Raw genomic sequence first — 24,120 nt, 5'->3', positions numbered from 1 at the left:
ACAGTAAGCACTTAATACATGCTTTGACTTGGCAGTGGTCCCCCACTCTGGGTGAAGAAAACCCTCTCCAAACTGGAAACAGTGATCAGCCTTAGTGTTCAGGAGGTGAATTCCTTGCATACGAGAGTCTTTGAAGTCTGTAAGAAAAGAGCAGGCTAATAAAAACTGGAAGAACGTATGAAAAAGTAGATATGAGGGTGGCCTTTAATATATGCAGCCTGCTCAGTTTCAGCTACGTTCTATAGAAAGAACAAGGCACAAAACATGTGCCTATGCAAGAACAAATGCGTTAGAGAGGTGTGTCCACCTGTGCCATATGTCCACCTTTCTGAATGTATTGGCAACAGTGCTGGCCTTTGAGCTGGCAGTCAAGTTTGTGCAGGGAAGTGATGAGATTTACCTGTCCGGTGTGAGCTATTGGAGAAGTGATTTAAAGTGTGTGGGACAGATGCTATACACAAAATGGCATTGTTTTGTAGATGGGCTGGGGTATCCTTGGACTTTATTATTGTCAGGGCTATCTTAGCAAATAACAGTGGGTGGCTGGAGAGAGATGGAGAGAGATAGATAGATACATAGATAGATAGATAGATAGATAGATAGATAGATAGATGATAGATAATAAATAGATAGATGATAGATGATAGATAGATAGATGATACATAGATAGATAGATAGATGATAGATAATAGATAGATAGATAATAGATGATAGATAGATGATAGATAGATAGATGATAGATAGATACATAGATAGATAGATGATAAATAGATAGAAAATAGATGATAGATAGATGATAGATAGATAGATGATAGATAGATAATAGATAGATAGATAATAGATAGATATAATAGATAGATGGATAGATAGATGGGTAGATAGATTTTTAGATAGATGAATAGACTAGAGCAGAGGACCAATGAGAGGGGTATGCTCAGTTTGCAATGTATGGGAGGTGCCCCAGCTGTATATTGGAGCTAGGACTTAATGATTCAGTGATGGGGTCAAGGCCCGACTGGGCTCACCAGTGGGAAGAGTCTTGGGATCCCTGTGAAGTAGGTAAGCAGCTGTGTCTCTGTTAATCTCCTACAGAGGAAGCCACCGAGGAAGAGAAGTTGCTAAGCAGGACCATGATGAAATACTGGGCTAACTTTGCCAGGACTGGGTGAGTGAACCAGCCAGCCTCCTTGCAGTTGGGGGTTTGAGGATGGCCATCTTACTGGTGTCTGCGCTCACTTTCAGGGATCCTAATGGGGACAACCTGCCTCTGTGGCCCGTCTACGATCAGAGTGAACAGTACCTGAAGCTGGATGTGAACATCAGCACTGGACGGAGACTGAAAGATCGAAGAGTGGAATTTTGGACAGACACCCTCCCCCTGATTATGTCGGCTTCCAAAGCGCCTCCCAGCTCCACTTTCTCTCTGATTCTCTCTTCACTACTGTTGCCTTTCCTTCTCTCCACTGCTTCTTAGAAGTCATCATTGTTTGGCTCTGATTTTTTTTTTTATCTAAGTCTCTCCCCCAGCCATTATCCCCATTCCCAGCTGAGCTGCTTTCCTGGGGATTTCGGTGTGCTAATCTGCTTTAGCTGGTGTTTTATGGGCTTATGGATGAACCTCATAAAATTCTTTTCAGCATCAAAAAAAAATTCAATTTGTCTTGGAAGGTAATGGAATTTTCTCAATGAGTCTGGAGGAGGGCTGGTCCATTACATGTCATATAATGATCCCATTACTCATAGAAAATAAAATCAGAATGCAAAATACATGCAAGGAACACAATTTAATTTGTGCTCATCAATCCCCTCCCATCTCCAGAACTCAAGATACAGATATCGAAGAGAACGAGGGTCCCTTAGCCCCAGTGCGGTATAGCTTTTAGTAAGAGCTCTGCCTTGGCACCTCTTGGTTTGAGCTGCGTGTTAGTAAGATGTGTGGTGGAGGGACACCTTCTGCTCTGTGTGGAGGTCTAAAACCAGACAGCAAGGGTCAGGCCAAGAACAAGGAGAAAAGAGGCTTTGGTGACATTGTTAAAGATGATCCCACAATTCATTAAAGCTACACCGAGTGCATCATATATACCAGGTATGTCCCCTATGAGTACAGTGGATTTTAGGAAAGATCCTCACCTCTGAATATCTTATGGTGTAAACTTAGTGAGGGCTACTCAGAAAATGCAAGGCATGTTACCATTTAGTAGAGAGAGGACTTGATTTAGAGCAAAGCTGTAGGCTTTTTCTAGAGAACTCACATTTAAGAGAGGAAGGGTAGAATCAAGTTAGACACCTGGCAGGTGTGTGTGTGTGTGTGTGTGTGTGTGTGTGTGTGTGTGTGTGTGTGTGTGTGACACGTTTACGCTCTATGTCCCTACTGTACCTGTATAACTTACCACAGTATCTTGGTTTTGCTCTGACTGCTTCAGGATTATACAGGATGGGTTTCTGTGATGCCAGGAACTTTGAGTTTATCTGGCTCAAAGCTCTCCAACTGACAGACTGACACAGACTGACCAGAAATGCATTGTTCTTCAGCCCCTACAAAAAAGAAACGATTTGTAATTAGTAGTGGGCTAATTTTATTGGAGGGATTTTGCATTCAACTTCTCTGGAAACTAAAAGCAAACCCTGGAATCATCCTGGTTCTGTTCCCTTATGCTGGGAACCCGTGGACCACTTTGGTACATGCTGGGAGGCAGTTCTCCACCACAGCAAGCCTCTTTCTGCCTCTACTTTGTCTCTGAACACACCAACAAATACCACTGACTGTCTCTAGCTCAAGTAGTTTTGGAAAAGGTGAATCAGAGGTACTTGGATCTCTTTATGGTTCTAGAAAGAGGTCACTCCATTTGTCAGGGAGCCAGGAATCCCATGACCTCTACATCGGTTGAGAACTTTTTCTTATTTTAATGTTTGGAGAACTTACCAGCTGGAAGCACTTAGTTAAAACAAAAAAATGTTACATGGTTGGGGCAGCCGTTCAGTGCTTGGCTTCCAAATGTGAACGACAGACTCCACATACAAATTTTGGGTGTGGTGGTAGGCACCCCTAATCCTGGTGTTGGAGAGGAGACTGGAGGACCCCGGTCACTGGCCAGACATCTAGCCTCACTAGTATACTCCAAGTCTGTGAGAGACACTGTCTTAAAGGGCATGGGCTGCATTCCTGGGGGAGGGTGACAGCTGCCATTGTCTTTTGTTTTCCACATGCATACACACGAGCCATGTACACATATGGGAACACACATGTGAACACAATGCATTACGTTACTACTACATTGGATGATATCACATGCTCCTTTTACGCTGCCCGTTTGCAGCATTTTGGCGGGTGTCTTTCTAGTGACATTCCCAAGTCACCCAGATATAGCGTCCTATCCCTTTCTCTTTACATGCAATCTGATGTGTTGTGGATTTGAAGTTTACATATAAATGAAAGTTTGTGTCTCAGGATTACCAACGCTGTGAAGAGACACCATGACCAAAGCAACTCTTTGAAATGACATTTAATTAGGGCTAGCTCACAGTTTCAGAGGTTCAGTCCATTATCATCATGGCAAGAAACATGACAGTGTCCAGGCAGATATGGTGTTGGAGGAGCTGAGAATACTCCATCTTGTTCTGAAGGCAAACAGGAGAAGACTGGCTTCCAGGCAGCTAGGAAAGAGGAGGGTCTCAAAGCCCACACAAAGGGACTTATGTCCTCTAACAAGACCACACCTCCCAATAGTGCCATTCTCTGGACAAAGCATATTCAAACCACCACACGTTGTCTTTTTTGTTTGTTTGTTTGGCAACGAGGTAGAAGCTCTGCATGGGCCCAAGGCATCTGCATCTTCAGTTCACAAATGTCTGATGCTCACTTTGATTAAGAATTCGAGGTCCTTTCTCATTCTATGCATACCTTCTCTCCAGAAGTCTGTTTAATATCCTGGATGAGGTTGAGTGTAGTTCCATTTTAAACCTTTAGTGTTTTGAGACACGTTTCACATAGCCCGGCCTGGCCTTGAACTCCGTACATGACTGAGAGTGACCTTGGACTCCAACCTCCCAGGTGCTGGGATTATCAATGTATGCCTTCACTCCTAGCTTCAGCGTGTAATTTCATGAGCTACTCTGGGAATAACTGTTTTTTTAAAATTTATTTTAAGATAATATTTATGGGATCAAGATATTTAAAAGTGAGGGCTCGTGTAAGGCCAGGCTTTTAAAGTGTACTCCCCGGGAGCTATTTTAATTCACCTATGGGAAGAGTCACAGTACTTCCTTCTCATTTGCAATACAGTTTGCAGCACACAGCGGCCATCTATGCTCTTTCATCCTACAGATCTAAAGTATGTAGTAACTTTATTATTTGAAGATATATATATATATATATATATATTTCTTTTTATAGAAAACCCCTTTAGCTACTCCATTCCCAATGTTAGGCCCCTTTCATTAAACCAAACAAGATCAAGATTTAGGCAGAAAACACATCTTTGCCTGTGGATCCCTTAATGCCCAGCAGATGGCAGCATGACACAAGAAAAAGGTGCTTCCTCCTGCTGGCAGCTGGGGCAGTTGCAGGAATCCTTTACATCTAGGATGGAACCAAGCATATTGAATTAGAAAGAACAGTATTTACATCTTCCATGTTTGACATTTGGCATGGGAAGCTGTATTCTCTGTGACCCAGAAGGCTAGACTCACAGGGAGAAGACACATGAGCAAGGTCTGAAGTGGTTTTTTTTTTTTTTTTTTTTTTTTTTTTTTTTTTGTACTTGTTCCTGAAGAGCCTCAGGATCTTCCTTCCAGACCCATGTTTTCCTCCGTTCTCCAGATGGCCTTCGGACTGTGGATTGTTTGCTCAAGTCAAACGCCCAGGCCCAGTTCTCCTCTCTCAGCCTCTGGCCAGAGATGCATATCAGCTTCCTCCTTTCTCAGAGGTGAAGAGAGAGTAAGGAATGTGGGGAAGATACCCAGACATCTTGCCCACAGCTGAGAGGGAGGCCATTTTGCTCATAACCTTTGTTTTCTACTAAAGTGTGTCTCATTTGTTCCCTGGGAAGGAAAGGGTAGAAAGAAACACGAACCAAAACCAGAACAGCAACAGCAACAGAACAAGAATGAATGTAGGAATAGGAGGAGGAGGAAGAGGAAGAGGAAGACATCATCATCATCAACAACAATGTACTTTGTCATTTGAGTGTGTCAAAATACAGGGCACACTTATTGATGAACATTGGCTTGAATGGGTGGGAACTCGTGTGTAGACTTAAGGGTGACTAGTAGGGGGACCTGCCAGTGTGTGGAGTGTGGAGACAAATGTGCAGGGCACTTACGATGATGAGGTTGCTGAGGTTCGTGTGAGCACCTCTGGGGACAGCCTTCATGCTCTGATCTGCAGGAAATACTTAGAACCCCCACCCACCCAGAGAATCATATTAGTCCATCTTCCATTGCTATAGCAACACACTCGAGGCCCAGACGCTTTCAAAGATAGAAAACTTATCCAATGCACAGTCATGGTGCCCAAAAGCATGGTGTTGGCATGTCCCTGGCTTTGGTGAGGACTTCACTGCTGCAGCAGTGAAAGCATGCTAGAAGAGAGCTCCTGCGGGGAGACGGTCTCACCCACGAACAGCAACACCGATCTAGCCTGACCTTCCGCAGCCAACAAGTACCACAGCTGACTGTCCAATGACTGTCCAAATGACTGTCCCCTGGGTGGACGAACTGGGACATGAAAGCTGTAGGCTGAAATAAATGCTTTCCACCCCAAGTTGCCTTTGGTCATGGTGTTTAACACAGCAATGGTAGTAACTCTGCTGTGCTCAGCACAGAATCTAGAATCTGGAAGAGTTCAGAGAACAAAGCAACTGGTTTAGGTTCTGGCAGCAATCGCTCACTGAAGCTCAGGAGTTAACTGCAGTGACTATGGCCCTCCACCAATCTAATGCCTGTCACCTAGCTGGCAATGGTGAAGATAGGTGTCTGTATGCTACCAAGTGACTGTCAATGATTTATTTCCCATACAAGTAGTTTGTTTTCAGGTATGAATCCCTTTGCAGATAGATTATGTTGCTACTTGTATTTCCTTGCTTAATTTATTTTATTTTATCATCATTTAATTTGTAAGTGCACTGACCTATTTATTTCCCACTTTTACTTTTAATTTATTGCATATAATTCTGGTCTTCCATTTATAAAAATGAATATCTGAATATTAAAGAGTAACAAATGCATTTAAAGAAATTTTACAGTAACAGATGGTATGCTGATATGGTGTGAATCTCCAAATATAAAGCAGACAGGGTGGGAGTGGGCTGGGTTCAGGGATGAGGCAGGCGCCCCTTTGAAAAGCATGCCTTGATAACTTCCTTCCTCCTGAGGTCCCCTTTCCTGACGGTGCATTCAGCGATGGATTCATCAAAGGATCATTAATCTGCCCAAGCCAAGTGCCCTCATGAGCCACTCAGCTCAATAGCATCATGATCTGGGGCCAAGTATTCAACACTTAAAAATGTAGACACGTGGTGATGAAATTGTAACATCAGTAACTTGGGTAAAGTGCATGATCATGTCCGAACTGGAAAGCCTAGAACCATCAGGGATAACAGACCACAGAAGTTGGGAGATGTGTCCTGCCATCTTAATTGAGCAACTTCGGGGCTTCAAGTTTCTCTCCGGTGTTGCACTGTTCTTCTTAGGGTTCAGATAGCAAAATTATATCTGACTCTGAGACTGGAGTTCTACAGTGGAGAAAGTCTTATATACGAAGTTGGATTTGTTTATGGACATCTGCTATGGACTTATTACAGACTGTTCAGATGAAAGGGGTAGACGTTGCTCGGTGGCCCTAAAGGACTCCTGGGAAGCCTGCTGGAGGAGGGAAGTGATATCTGCTATCTTAGATGATGTAGTTGGTCTGTTTATGTGGGGCAGTGATTAAACTTTGGAGAGGGGACAACACATTCTTTAAGGGGAGCACAGAGAAATCAGAGAACTGTTGCAGTACCATAATGTGGTCCCTCACTCTGGTCCTGGTCTCTCTCTCTCTCTCTCCCTTCCTCCCTCCCTCCCTCCCTCCCTCCCTCCCTCCCTCCTCTCCCTACCTCCCTCCTCTCCCTCCTCTCCCTCCCTCCCTCCCTCCCTCCCTCCTCTCCCTACCTCCCTCCCTCCCTCCCTCCTCTCCCTCCCTCCCTCCCTCCTTCCCCCCCCCTCTCTCCGTGTTGTCTCAACCTGTATAAGCTCTCAGATGCTGCCCCAGTCCCACTCCTGCCTCTTGGCATGCTCACCATCAGGATGGCCTCGCCCTCTGACATTGCAAGCAAGCCCCAAGTTAAATGCTTTCTTTAATAATTAGCTTTAGTCCCAGTGTCTTACATTCAATAGAACAGCAACTAAGACAAAGCCTAAACCAGAGGCCCTGTCACAACCCGTCACTCTTCCTCCTGGGGTCCAACATCTTCGAGTCTATTAGGGTAACTCTGGCAACCAGTGGAAAAGGGCCTGAGCCCCCATGGAAGGCAGTAAAGAGGTCTGTCCTCAGGTTCAGATTGGTCTCCCAGTGTAGGCCCCTTACAGATCCCCAGAGAAGCAAGGGGTCCTATGCCTAGGGCAAGTGATGGAGGGTACACGAGGGAGGGGGAGGCTGTTTAGATTAGTCACCAGTGGCATACATTTTCCAGGAGGAGTCAAGAGTGGTGCCCAGGGCAAGGGCAGAGATTGTGTCAGCTCGGAAGTGCTGCCTCCTCGGCTCACAAGGCCCAACTTTGTTCAAGTCTTCCTGGCCAGCAGCAGCCATTATCCCCCTGCCAGAGAGGCCAGCAGCAGCCATTATCCCCCTGCCAGAGAGTCCAGCAGGGCCCCCAGCACTGAGCAGCCAAGGGGTGGGGGCGTGGTTTCGGATGCAGATGCCTTGGCTGACACCATGGGGCAGCATAGCCATTTCAGGCTAAGAGCGAGCCCTGGTGCCTGGCAACAGAGGATGCTCCTGGCACAGGCCCCATAGACATTAATTCTATGGGGGCTGAACCTGGCACATCCGAGCGCCGCCGCCACTGCCCTTTGAGTCCCGTCCAGTGGACTCGCGTGGTAACTGCCACCGTTGACCTGCCGGGCTTTGACAGTGTTGGTAGCATCCCAGCCAGAAAGAAGGCAAGATGGAAGGCAGTTGGGGGGAGGGAGGGGGAAGGTCCTCTCGGGTTTTCAACTGTGGTGAACGTTGATGGCTGGATCCTATTAGTTGTCCCGCGGCCATAGAGCAGGCAGCGTGGGGACACCCCCACCCATCGCTGGCCGACTTTGCGTGGCTGTCTATCTGGGCTGGAGCTCCACTCACCAGCATCCATAGGGGCTCAGCCTGGTGAGCACCTGGCTCTCTGTAACTGATCCTCTTCTACTCTTCTTCCTGCCCTTACCAGGAGGACTGTCTCTGGCTTCGGGGCAAGAGTCTGTCTCTCCAAGGAGATTGACTGGTGACCACCTCAGTGAACCTGCCCTTTGAAATCAAGTCCGGAACAGCTGGATAACGTCCACCTCAGGCTGAACAAAACAAAACAAACCCAAAAACAAACCCAAAAACTAAACAAGCCAACCAACCGAACAACAACAAAATGGCAGAGATCATAGCCAAGTAGGAAAGTCGAGACAAAGGTAAGGATGAGAGAGGCTGCCTTGCTTTCTGTGTGCCTGCTTGTCACTGTGCTCTTGGAGTTTAGTGTGTAACTTGCTGTCTGCTTTGGCTGAAGGTAGAAAGGGAAACTTCAGCTGAACCCCTAGGGCATCTTATAAACCACTCTTAACCTGCTCAGATCCCACTGGGACAGGACCTCAGGACGCTGTCCAAGGCTGGAGCTCCTCTCTCTACCAGTGGGACAACTGGCTGGAACTTGATTGCCTTCAGCTGGTGATTTACTGGGAAAGGAAGGCAGAGCCCGGAGCTCAGTTCCTGCCCAGGTGGCATCATTAGAGTCATCCACCATTGACATCATCCTGTTTACAGGAAAATATTGTTACAATCTATTTTGCTGTGGAGCCATTTTGAAAGTCTGAACACCGAGTGGTCAAGTGCCTCGTTGTGTGAAGGCTGTTTCAGACACGCACGCTTTTCACTGTTAAATTAGTAGAGCTAGTCCCTTTTAATAAAAAGAAACTCTGTGAAAGCCCTGGCATCAAGTTAAACCTATAGTGACTCCTGCAATCTTGACTCCTTTATAGCTTGCAAAGTAGTGCCATATCTGGAGGAAATGCTGTATGATTTGCTGATGAGCATGCGAATATGAATTGAATGCTTGGACACATGAGTAAGTGCTTTCAGTCCTTCGACCTAGTCAACTAGCAAAGGCAACCTAATTAGGTAGATCAAACCTTTCACTTTCTATGCTCCTTTTAATTTTTGTTTTTCTCTAATTCAAGTGTTTTGCTTTGCACTGGAGTTTTTAATAACCATCAGTGTGTTTGCTGACATGCCCTGCTAGTGGACATATGTCGTGTGCAGTAATAAAAAGAAGGTACCATCCCACACTTCTCTAGCAGGGCACCGGTGGGCTTGGTCTCATCTCTGACCCAGAGCTCTGAAATCTCTCCATCCAACTCTCTTAAGTTCCCATGGCGAGTCACTGCCATGCTCCCCCCATGTATCAAACTGACCCGGCAAGCTGGTTTGGACTTCTCGAAAACCCATGCATTGCTGCTGTACCTTTCTCTCTGGAGCCCAGCTGAGTCACCACATGAAGGAAAACACCACGCAAGCTTAGTTTACAATCAACACATAACAATTGCTAGGAGCAGCAACTGGCATCTTAATTTTTATGCTATATTAAATATAACTCCTCTGGTGGTAAATTCTGGCGGATCTGTCATCTCAACCAGGGCCTCTTAGCTATATTTTTTTCCTCCAAGTTCTCCCTGTCCAAAAGCAAGTCACCTTTTCCTGTCTCCTCTCTTCCCCTCTCTTCCCCTCTCTCACCTGGAAGTCCCGCCTACTCTTCACACAGTGATGGGTCCCCTGAAATCTTTATTCATTAGAAAAGGTTCTGCCACAGACATACATTCATTTGCTTGTTTGTTTTTTATTGCCTTTGGCTAGTGGGATGGGGAGGGTGGAGCTCACTGTCCCTTTTCTCCTTCTCTTCCTTTTGCATGTCACTGACGGGATGTATGAAGAAGCAAGGTGTATTAACTTGTTTCTTTGTTGCTGTGGTCAAACACTGACCACAAGCAATGGGAGAAGGGGATCTTTTATTTGGTTACAGGTGACAGTTCATCAGACACAGAAACCAAGGCAGGAGTCTGGAGGTGGGAGCTGAAGCCAATGCAGGACCGATATTTGACTTCTTGCTCCACATGCTTGACATCTTGACCACTTGCTCCATTTGGTACTCTCTATTTTTTAAAGCAATTTTATTTTCTGTTAAAATATACTTACATCCCTTATCCCAGTTTTGCCCCAACCTTTCTCATCCACTCACAAATTCATGTCCCCTTACATTTTATGATTACTGCACGCACATGCATGTATGCATACATGTACAATGCAGCACACACATGTATGTTAATATGAGAAAAAATGTAAATGAATCCGACTGGGTTCATTTTAGTGCTGCTTGTATGTATATGGTTTTAGCGCTAACCCAAAAACACTGGATATTGAATAACCAATTAAAGGGTTTATTTTCAGGAAAAACTAATTCTTGTTTAAGAATTGATCAATTGACTCTAGTCCTTGATTGGCTATAGTTTTTCATCCATCCCTCTTCTATAACCCAGGAATCAATTGCCAAGGGTTATTATTGCTCAGGACACTATGATTTCCCACATGTATTATAAAGAAAATACTAGCACAGACTTTTCTATAGGCTAATCTGATGGGGGCAGTTCCTCAGTTGAGGTTCTCTCTCGAGATATGAGACTAGCCTACCTGTGTTAAACTAAAAAGGAACTACAAAACCTCGGGTGGATGGTGAGCAAGAATGTAAATCTACTCACCTCACCAGTTTAGGGATGAATGGTTTAACTGGGCTCATAAGGTTCTAAGGTCCATTCTGACCTGGAGCCTCAATTACAACTCTTGACTTTGAAGTGGACCAGAAGGCAGAGATCCATTCAGATACTAGGCATGGATAGTGGTGTACTCCCAACATACATTACCAGGGATGTCCATTCTCTACCTAGCCTCTATTTCCCAGTATTGTAAGAAGCTCCTAAAACAATGCCGCTGTTTCATGACTAAGTGTGCGCTATCCAGACAGATCTCACTGGAAATGTCACATATTCAAGGGACAGGATTTTAAATCCTAAAGGGGAAACTGTGGCATGCCCTTCTACAAACAATACACCGACTGCCAATAGAGGTGCATTTTAACAGCAACACAGGAAGACACATTTGAACCTGACCTCAAAAAAAAAAAAAAAAAAAAAAAAAGGTTGTACCAAGTAAACTGTCATGGACAAAGAGTAAATGGCCCCCAGCACAAAGCAGTACAGGGATCCCCCACCTGGCTCACAAGATGCTCTAAGTATCTGGCCTCCTTTAGAAAGGGCTGGTTCAGCAGGGCAAGCTCATCCTATCTGCTTCTAGTCTACCCTCGAATAACCTGTGACCTCCACCTTCTGTCTCACACGTGTCTCACTGGAAGCGGCAGGCTCATCTGAAGGATATCTGGTATTTGTTGTACCATTGAAGCAGGCAGACTATGCTCCCCCGCCCCCTTTTTAGAGGTTTGTTATCACCAGGTTCCAATGCACATCCAGATAAATTGGTACCAAAGTAAGCTCCTTTGCAAAGCATTTACTGCCTGGGTAAAACTGGCTCACCACACTCTTGTTGCTTTAGCATCTCGATTGCCTGTAGTCCCCACACTTTAATTTTGTGTAAAAGAGGGCCTTAAACTTGTGTATTGCTGGGTATCCTGGTTATTATTACTGTCTATGAGAAGAGTCATGTGAAAATGGTTGAGTTCGTGCTTGAGCCATTGGGTGTCCTTTAGCATCTGCATTTCTCCTCCAGTAACTTGAGTTTGAAGGCAGAACATAAGCTCCCACCCTGTGGCCCAAGGCCTCCTGTGCTCCTGACTTTCTTTTCGTGCATGCTGTGACATTTTGTCCTTTGCAAATCTCTAGGGAGCCAAGAGCCTTTATCTAGTTCTCAAGAATTGGTATTGAGATGTTGTTGAGGAGACATTGCTGACTCTGTCTATGCAAATTGTGCCAATGCTTTCCTACAAAGATGGCCTGGGGGCTGTGTCCCCTTTTGTCATTTTCACAGTCTTCACCTTCTTCTTGGTATAAGAATTGTTCTCTTCCGAATTCCCGGTTTCACTTTTGATTGGCTTGTGTTGTGCTCTTGGGACAGACCCGGCAGATTGCTTTGCCTTGAATGGTTTATTGTTTTTGACCTACGAAGGTGCCACACGGCCTTTGATATTTCTGTCAGAATACACTGGAATTTTTTAATTTAATTCAATTTTATTTAATTATACTTTTTGAGATCTGTGGTGGTCAGAGTCCACATGGTCACCAGCATGATCAACCTTAGTAACTTCTCCTGGGGTATGACCGAAGACCCTCCTCTGTGTTGTGGCAGAGGCACTTGTGACCCTTCACACCATGTATAAGTGTCACGTCATCACAGCATCTTCCTGGGGGAGGGTCACCGTCACCCTGCTCTTGGTGCTTTAGCCTCTCTCTCACAGTTCCGTATGTCCCTTGCCAGGTACTTTGCAGCCAAGATCTATGTCACTTTGTTCCTGTCTCAGTCTGCACACAGGCTCATCCCTCATCTGAGCATTTCTCTTTCTCTGAAGTTTTTGGCTCAAGGGTTCATGCTGCTGGTGCAGTTGCCATAAAGAGTGACTACTCAGATTGCCTCTGCTCACACGCTGGCTGACTTTTCTGGTACAGCCTCTGGTCTCATATTCAAAGTGAAGGTCAACTGGAACCTTGGTGGGAGTTCTTCTGTTATTATCCCATGATGGCCAAATGATCTCCTAGTCCACTGGGAGATCTCTTAGCCACACTGGATGTGGTGATTCAAGGTCAAGGTCACAAAACACTGGATGGAGAGCTCATAGTTCCTCTCTCAGTGGAGTTTGCTCTTGGCATTAGGTTCAGTCAGAACCTGAAGCCAAATGGAGATGATGATTCAATGAGGATTTGTACCACAGGGAAGTCATCAGTCTAACCTCCTCTTCATGATGGGAGTTGACTAATTCCACTGGAAAAATCCCCATGGAGTTTAGGTCTTACTCTTTCTGTTGGGGAAAAAATGGTGTTCTAGAGCACAGGGAACCTTTGTAGACACCAGAAAATGTGGAAAACACACTCATCTTTTGGCTAGTATTCTGAAAGCACCACAGATTGGCACTGCACCCAGATGAAATGGACACCCGACTGCTGCCTGCCTCAGTTGATGTCCTGGCTATGGGGTTTCCGGTTTTATAGTTTTAAAAGACCCCCGCTTAGCAACAGTAAATGCCATGTCTGTAAGGCTGTGCACACACGGGGCAGGCTAGGTCAGGATCCCAGGTGACCAAGCAAGATACCGGTGAGAGGCCAGCTAGCAATAGACAAAGAAAGGGAGACACTCAGACAAGCTCAGCTTTCAGATAAGCTGCAGCCCCCGACTGGAACCAGGAGTTGTCTCCTTAAAGCCATATTTCTGCCACCGTCCCCACACTTAGATGAGCCCAAAGCAATTATCCTCGGAAGCTGCAGCCTGACTGGTACCAGGAGTTGCCTCCTTAAAGCCATATTTCTGCCATAGTTCCCACACTTAGATAAGCCCAAGACAACTATTCTCAGGAGCTGCAGCCCCAGCTGGTATCAGGAGCTGTTTCCTTAGAGCCCTGTCCTTGGGCTCACTCCCTGGCCACATTTAAACTAACCAATTAGAACCCTGTTGCTATGCTTCTGCTTCTGTACCTTGCTTCTGCCCCCCAAGCCCTATAAAAAGGGGACTGCCCCTTTGTCCTGCGCACAAGTCCTCTGAGAGACTGTGTGCCCACAGGTACCTGTGTAAATAAACCTCTTGCTACTTGCATCCGAAGTGAGTGGTCTCGCTGTTCCTTGGGACGGGTCTCTTCAGACGGAAGATACCCTCCGGGGGTCTTTCAGTTTGTTCTGACACAGTTTGATACATCACTGCAACATTTTATGAGGACATGCCCATTACCATCCAAGTCAAAGGCCTTAAAGTTTTGTTTCCATATGTGGAGTTACTGTTGGTCTCTTCCTGTTCCAGTGGCTGAAGCAAACCTACAGTCTATCAGAATGCAAGAGGAGAGACATGTAGCTCTGTCCCCAGGAAACTATTGCAAAGAAAAGCAGATACACAACGTTTTGTTTTTCTCAACTGTAAAGAGTAAAAGACACATTGGCATCCTGGGAGAAATTTATACTCACACCCCCTTCCCACCGCTGAACAGAAAATTATCTCAAGTTACACACTTCTTGCTTTTCAATTTTTCTTTTTGTTGAAAATAGATTCTTTTTCCTGTGATCTTAAAATAATGATTGTTACAAAATATTTTATTGCCTAAGCTATTCTTAGAAGGTGATGGCTCACAAGATTAAGCAGAATCAGGCTAACTGTTAAGCTCTGCTTTTGTATGAAATGCTTGCTCGGATAGCTGAGGCACCTGCTGCTCATCTGTTATAAAGTCAACCCTTGGCCACACACAAACAGCATATGAGTTAATGTACCTCCTCAAAATTATAACTTTGTGGATTTTGTCTTTATAATCCTAACAATAGCAGGGGCCTTATTTAGAATATCCTCTCAGATTTGGTTCTAGCCTGTCTCTTTTTAATAAAAAGATTCTAGTTTATTACAACCAATACTTGAGTCAGATTGGTAACTCTGTCACTGACCTCAGACCTCCAGCATTTGTGATTGCCAGTGAGATCTGAGCATTGGTACAGAAGCTGCCAGGTTTTTTTCTGACCAGCCTAGGTTCCCCATGCACTCTTGGCCTAGGGGCCAATAAATTGGAGAGGCTTAGTCCTTATGGGAGTTACAGGGATGGACCCAACGCCTCACCTCTCTGTTGGGGACCTCTACAGAGGTTTAAAAGCCCTCTGGAGGGGTTCCAACCTGGGAGCTGAAAGTTAGTTTGGAGAGACCCAGTTCTTTGGGAAGAGACTGCTGAGTTCCCTGCCTTGGGGCAAAAGAAATCTGAAAGGCTTAGTGTTTAGGTGATCCACTGAGAGATTTCCAACTACAAAAGAGGCTGACAGGAAGCATTTGAAAGCCTCTGGGGCTGTATGGTTTTTCCTGTTGTGCTCAGTAAGGAAACTTATAACAAGCCAGGTGCAATGTAGGGGGACTCTAGGATGCTGGGGACACCGGGTCCTCCATACCCAATTCTTGAGGAAGTAGAGGTCACCAAGTCCTGGTAGACTGTCTGCCATCTTTGTGTTCTCTTCATTACGTCACTTAAAGGAATTTTTGTTTGTTTGTTTTTGTTGTTTTAAATCTAAAGTTGTGGGTCAAAAGTCTTCCATCCATGACAGCCTATGAACCTGATGGACTTTCATTTTAAGGACTTCCCGAGAAAGGCTCAGGAGACTGGAAAACAATTCTGTCAGGAAACTACTTGCTTCTCCCCTCACCCCCCCCACCCCTGCCTTGATTGGTCTTCATTCCAGGTGGGCTGGCTAGCCTAAGGCTTCTTTAAACTCTCTTTTATTTCTAGGGTGTAGCATATAAAGCAGTTTTTAGTAAACCAGGGTATCTGGGCATACTCCCTTTTCTCTGGCCTGGACATTCCTGGTTGAATACTTTCCTTCCCTTGATAAGGAAGTAGCAGTCAAATTCTCCCCCTAACGCCAGCATTTTATTTCCGAGGAAACAAGTGAAACCAAGGGTCAGGACAAAATCTGGCCCCGAGGCTTGAGTGCCCTGCCAGACGCAGAGGAAATGCTCCTGCCCTGCATGAATGTACTGTAGGTCAGAAAGTGGGACTAGCCACTGACATGGGTAATACTCCCTGGCCCAGCTCACTTCTCCCAGGCCCTGCGTCATCACCCTATGCATGCAGGCCATTGATTAGATGGAAAAATTCCCCTCTGGAGACAATGCTGAGCCCTGCCCACACTGAAGTGGTTTGTTTCCCCATCAACCCCAGTCTCCTGGTCATTTTCTTGTAGCTCTGGCTCCCAGTTTCCCTCCAACTTTCTTGAAGAAACCTCATCTCCATCCATTCTCACGGATGGAGCAGTAGAATTCCTCAGGACTTCCCCTTCAGAGGAATGATCTACCAACCATAGAGCTCATCACAGCAGGACATGTTTCACTTGATGCTCCCCAACGCTCTTCCCCAGCATCTCTTGCTACCAGCGTTTTCCCCTTGAGAGAAGTCCTCTCACGTGGATAAAGCACAGTGGGAGAAGGATGACATGGGGAAACTTGCCAGCTGTTTGTGATACATATTTCTTTCTCTAGTGATCTATTGAATCGGAAAGACCAAATCCTCCATATCTCAGAAGAGCCCCAAAGGTTTATTATATTTTTAAATTTTAATTTTTAAATATTTTTACAAATACAAGCCCATTTGGGTTGCCTGTCAACAGCTACTTCATCCCTCAGCCCCCGACAAAGAAGAGAAACAGAATTCAGTGGAAAGTCCAGAAACAAGTCCTGGGAAGGGATGGAAGACAAACCAGTGACCTGCGGTTATCTATCACACTTTCCTTGCTAAACAGCAGGTTTGGTACCTGAATTCTGGTGAAGGTAGGGAGTCTCTCAACTACTTTCGCCAGACTCTGTTAGGGGGTTTCTGGATAATGGCCAGACAGCCTACAAATTTCTCTAAGGTAAACCAGATAACTCAGGGTTCAGAAGAGTCACCATCTGATTTTCTGTAGTTCCCTTTAGAAGCCTATGGGTCTTACACCCAGATTGACCTGGAGGCCATGGGGGTGGGGGTGGGGATTGGGGGGGATAGAGAATATTAATGTGATGTTTGTTTCCCAGGTTGTACCAGATAGATCTTAGGAAAAAATTCATAAAATAGAACAATTTGAAGGAAAAACATTGACAAAGTTATTGTTTCATGCAGAAACAATAATTGGGATATCCCAGAAGACACAGATTAGAGAACTAGCTGGGATTATGTTGGGCTCGGCTTTCAGGATCTGCAAAGGAAAGCCCAAACCCAAGGAAAGCAGACACAAAAAGTTAGTGTGCACACTGCAAATAGATAGGGCATTGGAATGGCCAGTGTCCAAGATGTAACTGCCGTGCATTCTGCTGTGACATGGGCACTGCAGAAAAAGAATGCCCAAAACCAGAGCACAGGTTTACACCTGTGCTTGAGCTAGGCCCAGACTAGTGTGTTGCAGGCTCTGAAAGCACTCATCAGAGCTCAGGATTACTGTGAAAGTGGGGAGAGGTGGGCTCCCCTAAACTAACTTTCTGGTAGATATGTGAGGCTTCTACTCCTATCTAAAGTGTCAAGCATATCAATAAAGGAAAAAAAAGGTCAATAAAATGAGGAGATGCCAGTTCTCAGATCTGCTCCTGGACCACAAAACCAAACCAAAACCAAAACAAAAGTGTTTACTTGGAAAAGATGATAGTCATTCATTCTTTGACAGTAATGCTTGCATGTCCAAACCCTCTACTGGGGTGTGATCTGTGCCAAAAACTAAGGATTGAAATCCATTTTGAAAAGAATGGTGTTAAAATAGATTTAAAGAGTGCCAAATCAATAGGAAATTCTGATAATCATTTCACTCTGGGAAGAATATATTCTACTAATCAGCCCTGCTTTGGAGAAAAGGTCAGACTTATTAAAAGACTTACAATAGAACTTTCCTCTGTCTCAGCTTAAACAAATCCACAAGCCCACAAGGACTAGCAGCTTGCCAACCCTGTCAAGTGGAGATGAAAGGCTACTCTGCCCGTGTCAAGGTAAAGCAGTGTCCTGTAATATGGTAAGCAGAATAGGCAGTCAGATTTCACATTGCTGAAGTGGCTTGAAGCCGACACATCGGTCCCTTGCCATTTCCTTTGAATAATACTTTATTGCTTCCCTTCAGCAAACCTGGATCAGGTGATAATAGACCAGTCCAAGATCTTTTGGAGATGAACAATTGAGCAGAAGACAGTCATACAGTAGTTGTAAATACAGATGCACTTCTGAGTTCACCCCCTTCTCTACACTTTTCACCAGAGGGCAGGTCTATACTGTGCTAGATTTAAATGATGCCCTTTCTAGTATGCTTCAGGCTAGATCAAGCCGTTTGACATCATACTTTGAATGATGTGGACTGAGGTGAAAAAAGGGGACCAATGGTGAATTGGAAGAGTAGATTGTAGCGGGGTTTTAAAAATTGTTCAACTTTGTTGGATGAAATTCTCCACACAAAGTTGCAAACATTATATGTCACACTCCTGTAATAAGTAAATGACCTCTTTCTGATAGCAGAATCTGAGAAAAATTGTCCTCAAACCACATAGCAAATATTGGAAACACTGTGACAACAGGGATAACAGCTCTCGGCAAAGAAGGTTCAGCTACACCTCTGAGAAAACGTACCTGAGGTATGAGCTCAAAAGAAATAATGGGTTACTAACCCCCACAGAATCCAGGCAATAATTCAGCTCCCAAGCCTGAGACAGAAGTAGAGCTCTGGAATTTCCTGGGTCTACAGGATATTGAGAGCTTTGGATACACAGGTTTGCTGAGCTGACCAAGCCACTACGCTTGACTACCACTAAGCAAGACTTTGGCTTATATCCAAAAGAGAAGCAGGCTTAGCTCCAGAGTTAGCACTGTCTGACATTGCCAAGCCACTCCACCTGTTTGTAGATGAGAGGAAAGCCATTGCCTCGAGGCCCTAACCCCCAAAAATGAGGACCTGGAAGCCAACTTGTTGCCTACCTCTCTAAGAAGTCAAATCTTATGGAAGCAGAATGACCAGCATGTCTGAGTCCTAACACAGAAAACAGAGATGACTCCGAGGCAAAATCTGTTGATCATGCCTGCATATGAGGTGGATTGCTGAACAAATGGATGACTAATTCTCTTATAACCCCTTACCAGCTGATGTCACCAATCAGACGCCATCATACAGATAACCTGAATCCAGACACTTTATTGTAATAAGCAATGGTGCCACCATCTCACATCACTGCTTACAGGTCTCCACCACATTTCAGGGCCTGAGGCAGAATATGACAGATGCTCTATGACATGAACAGACATGGTAATGTTTTCATGTGGTCGCAGTTTTATCCAGGAAGGCACAAGTTATGCCAGGGCAGCTGAAGTGACTATGAGCCATTTCCTTTGGATGGAAGTGCTTCCCCTAGGGATTTCAGCTCAGATGATAGAACTTGGTGCGCTCACTGAGGCCCTCAAACTGGGAAGAGGAAACTATAATATACTAACATAGACATGCCTTTCCACTGCATATTTGCATAGGATCATTTACCTAGAAAGTGTCCTCTCAACAGCAGAGGGGAAGGTACCACAAATGAGACTAAGATACTGGATCCATTAACTGAAATCTGGGCACTAAGAATAATTGCTATCACCAACTGTCCTGTTCACCATAGACATGATTCATTAGGGACAAGTTAGCCAGAGAGGCTGCCTTAGAAGGAGTAAAATGCCTGCTGTCCCAGAACCCATCCTGCCAAGACTGTCTTAAACCAATTGATGAAAGGACAATGCTTCTACCACAAGCACTGGAGAGATACCCGGAGCACCAGCTCCATGGAGGGACTCACCTAGGAAAACCAGGTCAACTGAACCTATAAGGAAAAGATTCTTTTTCACAGAAATGGATCTGGTGATACAGGAAACTGCATATGCCAAGCCTGTAGACAGACAAATGCTTCCACTGTTAAGGTGCCAGCCACCCTAGGGTGTAGGGGACAAGGCTTAGGACCAGGTAGATAGTGGAGTATAGATCCAGGAACCTGTGGTCAGCCAACCACAGCATGGGCAGCTTATCTGAAGACACCTTGTCATCTAACCTGAAGTAAGAATAGGTAGCTAGAATGACTAAGCAACCTCCTGGGAAGTTTCCAGAATCAGTCAGACTCCTAGAGACAGAGCTGACCAATCAAGGTAAAAGGGCACATACCCTTTCCTGGAATTCCCCAAACTGACAGAAAAGGCTGGGTCTGCAAATCCACTAGAAATCTTCATTCCCAATTGGGGGAGACCCCTGCATGCTGGAAATTCAGCTGAGTGTTTTCTGCTTTTGCATACTATTTGAGTCTGGGGTATTCCTTCAGTGACTTTTAGACCCTAACAAATAGTGTCAGACAACAGGCTAGCCTTTATTTCTAATGTTACTGAAAGTATTTCTGCTTTTCTGGGAATCAATTGAAAATTACATTGTGATTATCATCCCCAATGTTTAGGATACGTAGAGAGAATATATGGGATCCTAAAGGAAACTTTCACTAAATTAACCTTAGAGACTGGTGAAAGGTTGATGGGGCTCCTTTCCTTGACCTCCTTAAGGCTTGATATTCTTGTTATCTTAGAGGACTGAGTCCATTGGAAATCCTTTTAGGGAGGTTTCCTCCCCTCCTCCCTCAGATGGCACTGGAACTAGCTGCAGAAATTACTAATTAATCACTGGTACCTTCTACCTGTGCAGACCTTGCAGCAGACTCAGGAGGCTGTGGCCTCCTCAGATAAAGCTACTTTCCAGAGCAGCCTCATCACACCCTTTCCATCCAGAAGAAAAGGTGTCGATTAATAGACTTCTAACTTGGGCATTAGGACCTTGCTGGAAGGGACGCCAGCCGGTCATTCTGAACATCACTACTGCTGTCAAGGCAGATGGCATCTTTACATAGATCCGTCCTTTGAAATTCAAGCCCATCACAGAGGAAGAAGGCTGCCCAGGTCCAGAGGAAGCCAACAGTCCAGTTCTGGAGAGCTAGACCATCACCAGGACCCGAGGGGATCCATTAAAGATAAGATTGACATGGGTTTTAACCTAATGATGTTAAAATGTCTATTGTTGCCTTCTGTACTGTCCTGGGATCAAACTGGATAGCCCCTCTGTCCCTTCAGAAGTCTGTACCCCTTACAGTGAGTTTAGGATTAGGAACAGCTGGAGCCACTCTTCCTCGCAACCAATAAAACAATGGTGGACAGTGACTACAGAACTTAGGAAGTCAGATAACCCAGAGTTTGTCTGTTTTGGAAAAGTTCATTGCAAAGCTGGAGGAACAACGTTAGAACCTTTAGCTGAGGTAGTCTTGCAACGTGGTGAGGCACTTGATCTGCTTTATACAGACTAGGGGAGTTACTATATGACTTTGCTTCCATGCAAACTGTTCAGGGGTTTTTTGGAGATAATTTGACTATGCTTGGGAAATGTCTCATAGAATAGGTAAAGGCACTGCATGGAGGAAATGAAGTGTTCCTGACTTCATTCTCAGGTTCCTCCTGGCTGATACCTCTGGTGTTGCCGGGCCTCTAGCCATTCAGTTCCTATGGATTACTATTGGCCCCTGCATCTTTAACACCATAACTAGATATATAAACTCACACTTAGGAGGTGTTATGTTAATTGTGATTAAATTTACTGCGCCATGCTTGTAGAATCAAAATTCTTGTTGGCTTGTTTAAGACATGAGGGAATCGTTTCTACCTTGAATGTATCCTGTCAGACAGCCAGAGATGGACCACTTTTTAGTGCTATTGGGTCTGAATATTTCATTGTCATTTTTTGAACAGCTGAGTAATATCCCATTATGTAAACCCACAGCATTTTGTCTGTATAGTCATATGGTTAGCTCAACTGAGTAATTTAGAGTTAAAGACTAAAAAGCACTGAAAAATAAAAACTGTCAGCTAAAACATAGCAAAACAAAATCACAATGAATGGATCCAGTGTTTCCAATGTTTATTTCCAATGATTCCCACATTGACAAAGAAATAAAACTTGAAGACAAGACACTGGTGAACTTGTCTTATTGTATATTTTGAACAGGTTCATAGTGAATACATATTACGAATGGCATCTTACAAAATGCAGTATAATTGACCAAAATGTGTATCCTAGAACACTTGACTCATATGATAAAGCAGAAATGCTTCCTTGGACAAAGCAATCATTGCTTTTTTTAGTGCCCAAGATCAAGGCCAGGGCTTTTCAGACACTCTAGCACTGCAATTTGCCTGCACCTGGGAATGAAATTAAACCAACCATATACTATATCTCTTCATTGCACACCCACATCAAAATTAGCAAGAGTAAAAACACAGTGAGTGGCCGTACTGAAGAACGTCGTTTAACACTGCTGTGTTTAGCATTCTCCAAACATATTTGGTCATTAAGAAGAGGGGCCTCATCTCCAAGCCCTGGTGCTGGCTGGCTTCCATGCACAGAATTTAGGCTGCAGCCCCAGCCTGCCTCAGCCCTCCCAGTCTTAGCTGCTGCCTTATACCCTGGCACAATGACACAGCCCAGGATTTATCTCTGAACAGCCTCTCTCAGGCTTCACTCCAGCAGCTATAGCCTGACATACAACTTCTTCACTGGAAAGGCTCTTGATAGGGACATTTAAACCCGCATTTAGAGAACCACATACCTGCGTTTCTGGACTAAGTTCCTGCTCCTCTCCTAGTAAAAGAGTGAAGTTTAGCTCTGCTTGGGAATGCTTCCTGACACAGGTCTAACCTTATGTTCTCAAGTCTACCCCCAGCACATCTGCCACATATCCATACCTAACCCTCTTTTCTAGCTCTGCTCAGGTTTGGCCTAAGACCAGCCACCACCACAGGCACCTGTACCACCATCCAAGGCACAAGTTCTCTCTGATCATATACTTGGAGCCTTTGCACAATGAAGAATGTCCACACATGCCTACATATTGTGCCTTGTCCTCATAAGAACAAATCAGACTTAAACCTAGGCACAGACTCCCAGATACTCTGGACCCCATTCTTTACAGATCCACCTAAGATCCAGCACCCTAGGCAGCCTCTAACAAAGCTCCACCCCTCTCACAAGATTCTTCAAATAGGGCAGGTTTGTTGAACCTAAGCTAGCTCTGAGCACAGGTTATTGCTTTTCAGGACCTTGAAGATCTTGCCGGTCTTAGGGTGTGAGAGTGTGGATTAGCAGTGAAACTTCCTCCATGCAAGTTACCCTAAGGGCAGGCTGAAGATCACATCATCTCTCTGATCTCTGCACCTTGTAATTTTGACTACCTTCTCCATACATAAAAACTTGCATGGTGACTGGAGAACAGTATTCCTCATGGTCCCTGAAGGCTTATATCTCATAATTTTGTTCAACACAGAATCCTCAGCTCCTGAGGACAAGACCTACTCAGTCAATGAAGGAGTGAATAAACATTTTGAATTCAAATAAACTTAAGGTACCATGATTGATTAAGAGACATGTTGGACACCACGGATGTCACCTTGTTACAGACACAATTAAAATGTCAAACTTCACATAAGTACCTCAGACTAAAAAATATTTTAAAAATTAACACTGTGTATGATTTTGTGTGTGTGTGTGTGTGTGTGTGTGTGTGTGTGTGTGTGTGTGTGTGTGTGTTTCATTGTATCTGCTGGCTTTCCTCTTAATTTTTCTTTGAGACAAATTCTCTCCCAGAACATGACATTCAGCAGCATGGTTAGTCTGTCTAGTCAGCAAGATACAGGGCTCTTCCTCCTAAGCAGTAGGATTCCAAGGGGAAGAGCCTTTTTTTTTTTTTTTTTTTTTTTTTTTTTCATATGGGAGCTGAGAGTCTGCACTCAGGTCTTCATGTATGAAGATCGAGCACACCACTGCCTGAACCACCTCTCAGACATCAAACTTCTTTTTTTTTTCCTTCCTGCGTGGGTCACAAAGTCTTTCTCAGAACAAGCAGCAACATTTGCTGTTGCTGAACTTAAGCCTTGTGAAGCTGGGCTGTAATTTCTTGTTAGCCCAGTTTGCAGTTGCTCTTCAAGTTGTTGGGTGGTCCTCGCAATCAAGAGCGTGTGGACACAAGAACACTGTTACTGGTGTGTGCTGACGAACTCAGCTTTCTACCCCAAAGTTGAGTCTTCAGTGCTTCTCACCAAATTTCCTCCAATAGACTACCACCTAATGGCACCATCTGGAGTAACAGACAAATATGGTAGCGTTTGAGGAGACACCAAT

The 24,120-nt window shown here is 44.7% G+C and overlaps 1 protein-coding gene across 1 annotated transcript in view; it reads left to right on the top strand.

The window, feature by feature from the left end:
- The window catches only part of CES5A (carboxylesterase 5A), a 66,793-nt gene extending 65,163 nt beyond the window's left edge, over positions 1-1,630 (top strand). The window contains exons 14-15 of the mRNA XM_080937065.1: positions 1,093-1,165; positions 1,243-1,630. Of these exons, the coding sequence (XP_080793191.1) occupies positions 1,093-1,165; positions 1,243-1,474 (305 nt within the window). The 3' untranslated portion in view covers positions 1,475-1,630. The remainder of the gene's footprint in view (positions 1-1,092; positions 1,166-1,242) is intronic.
- The last annotated feature ends 22,490 nt before the right edge of the window (positions 1,631-24,120 follow it).

Source organism: Micromys minutus (assembly GCF_963924665.1).
Source record: "Micromys minutus genome assembly, chromosome: 24".
Classification (NCBI taxonomy): Eukaryota; Metazoa; Chordata; class Mammalia; order Rodentia; family Muridae; genus Micromys; species Micromys minutus.
Note: the sequence above shows the minus strand (reverse complement) of the source record. Positions and strands in the feature narration are given on the sequence as shown.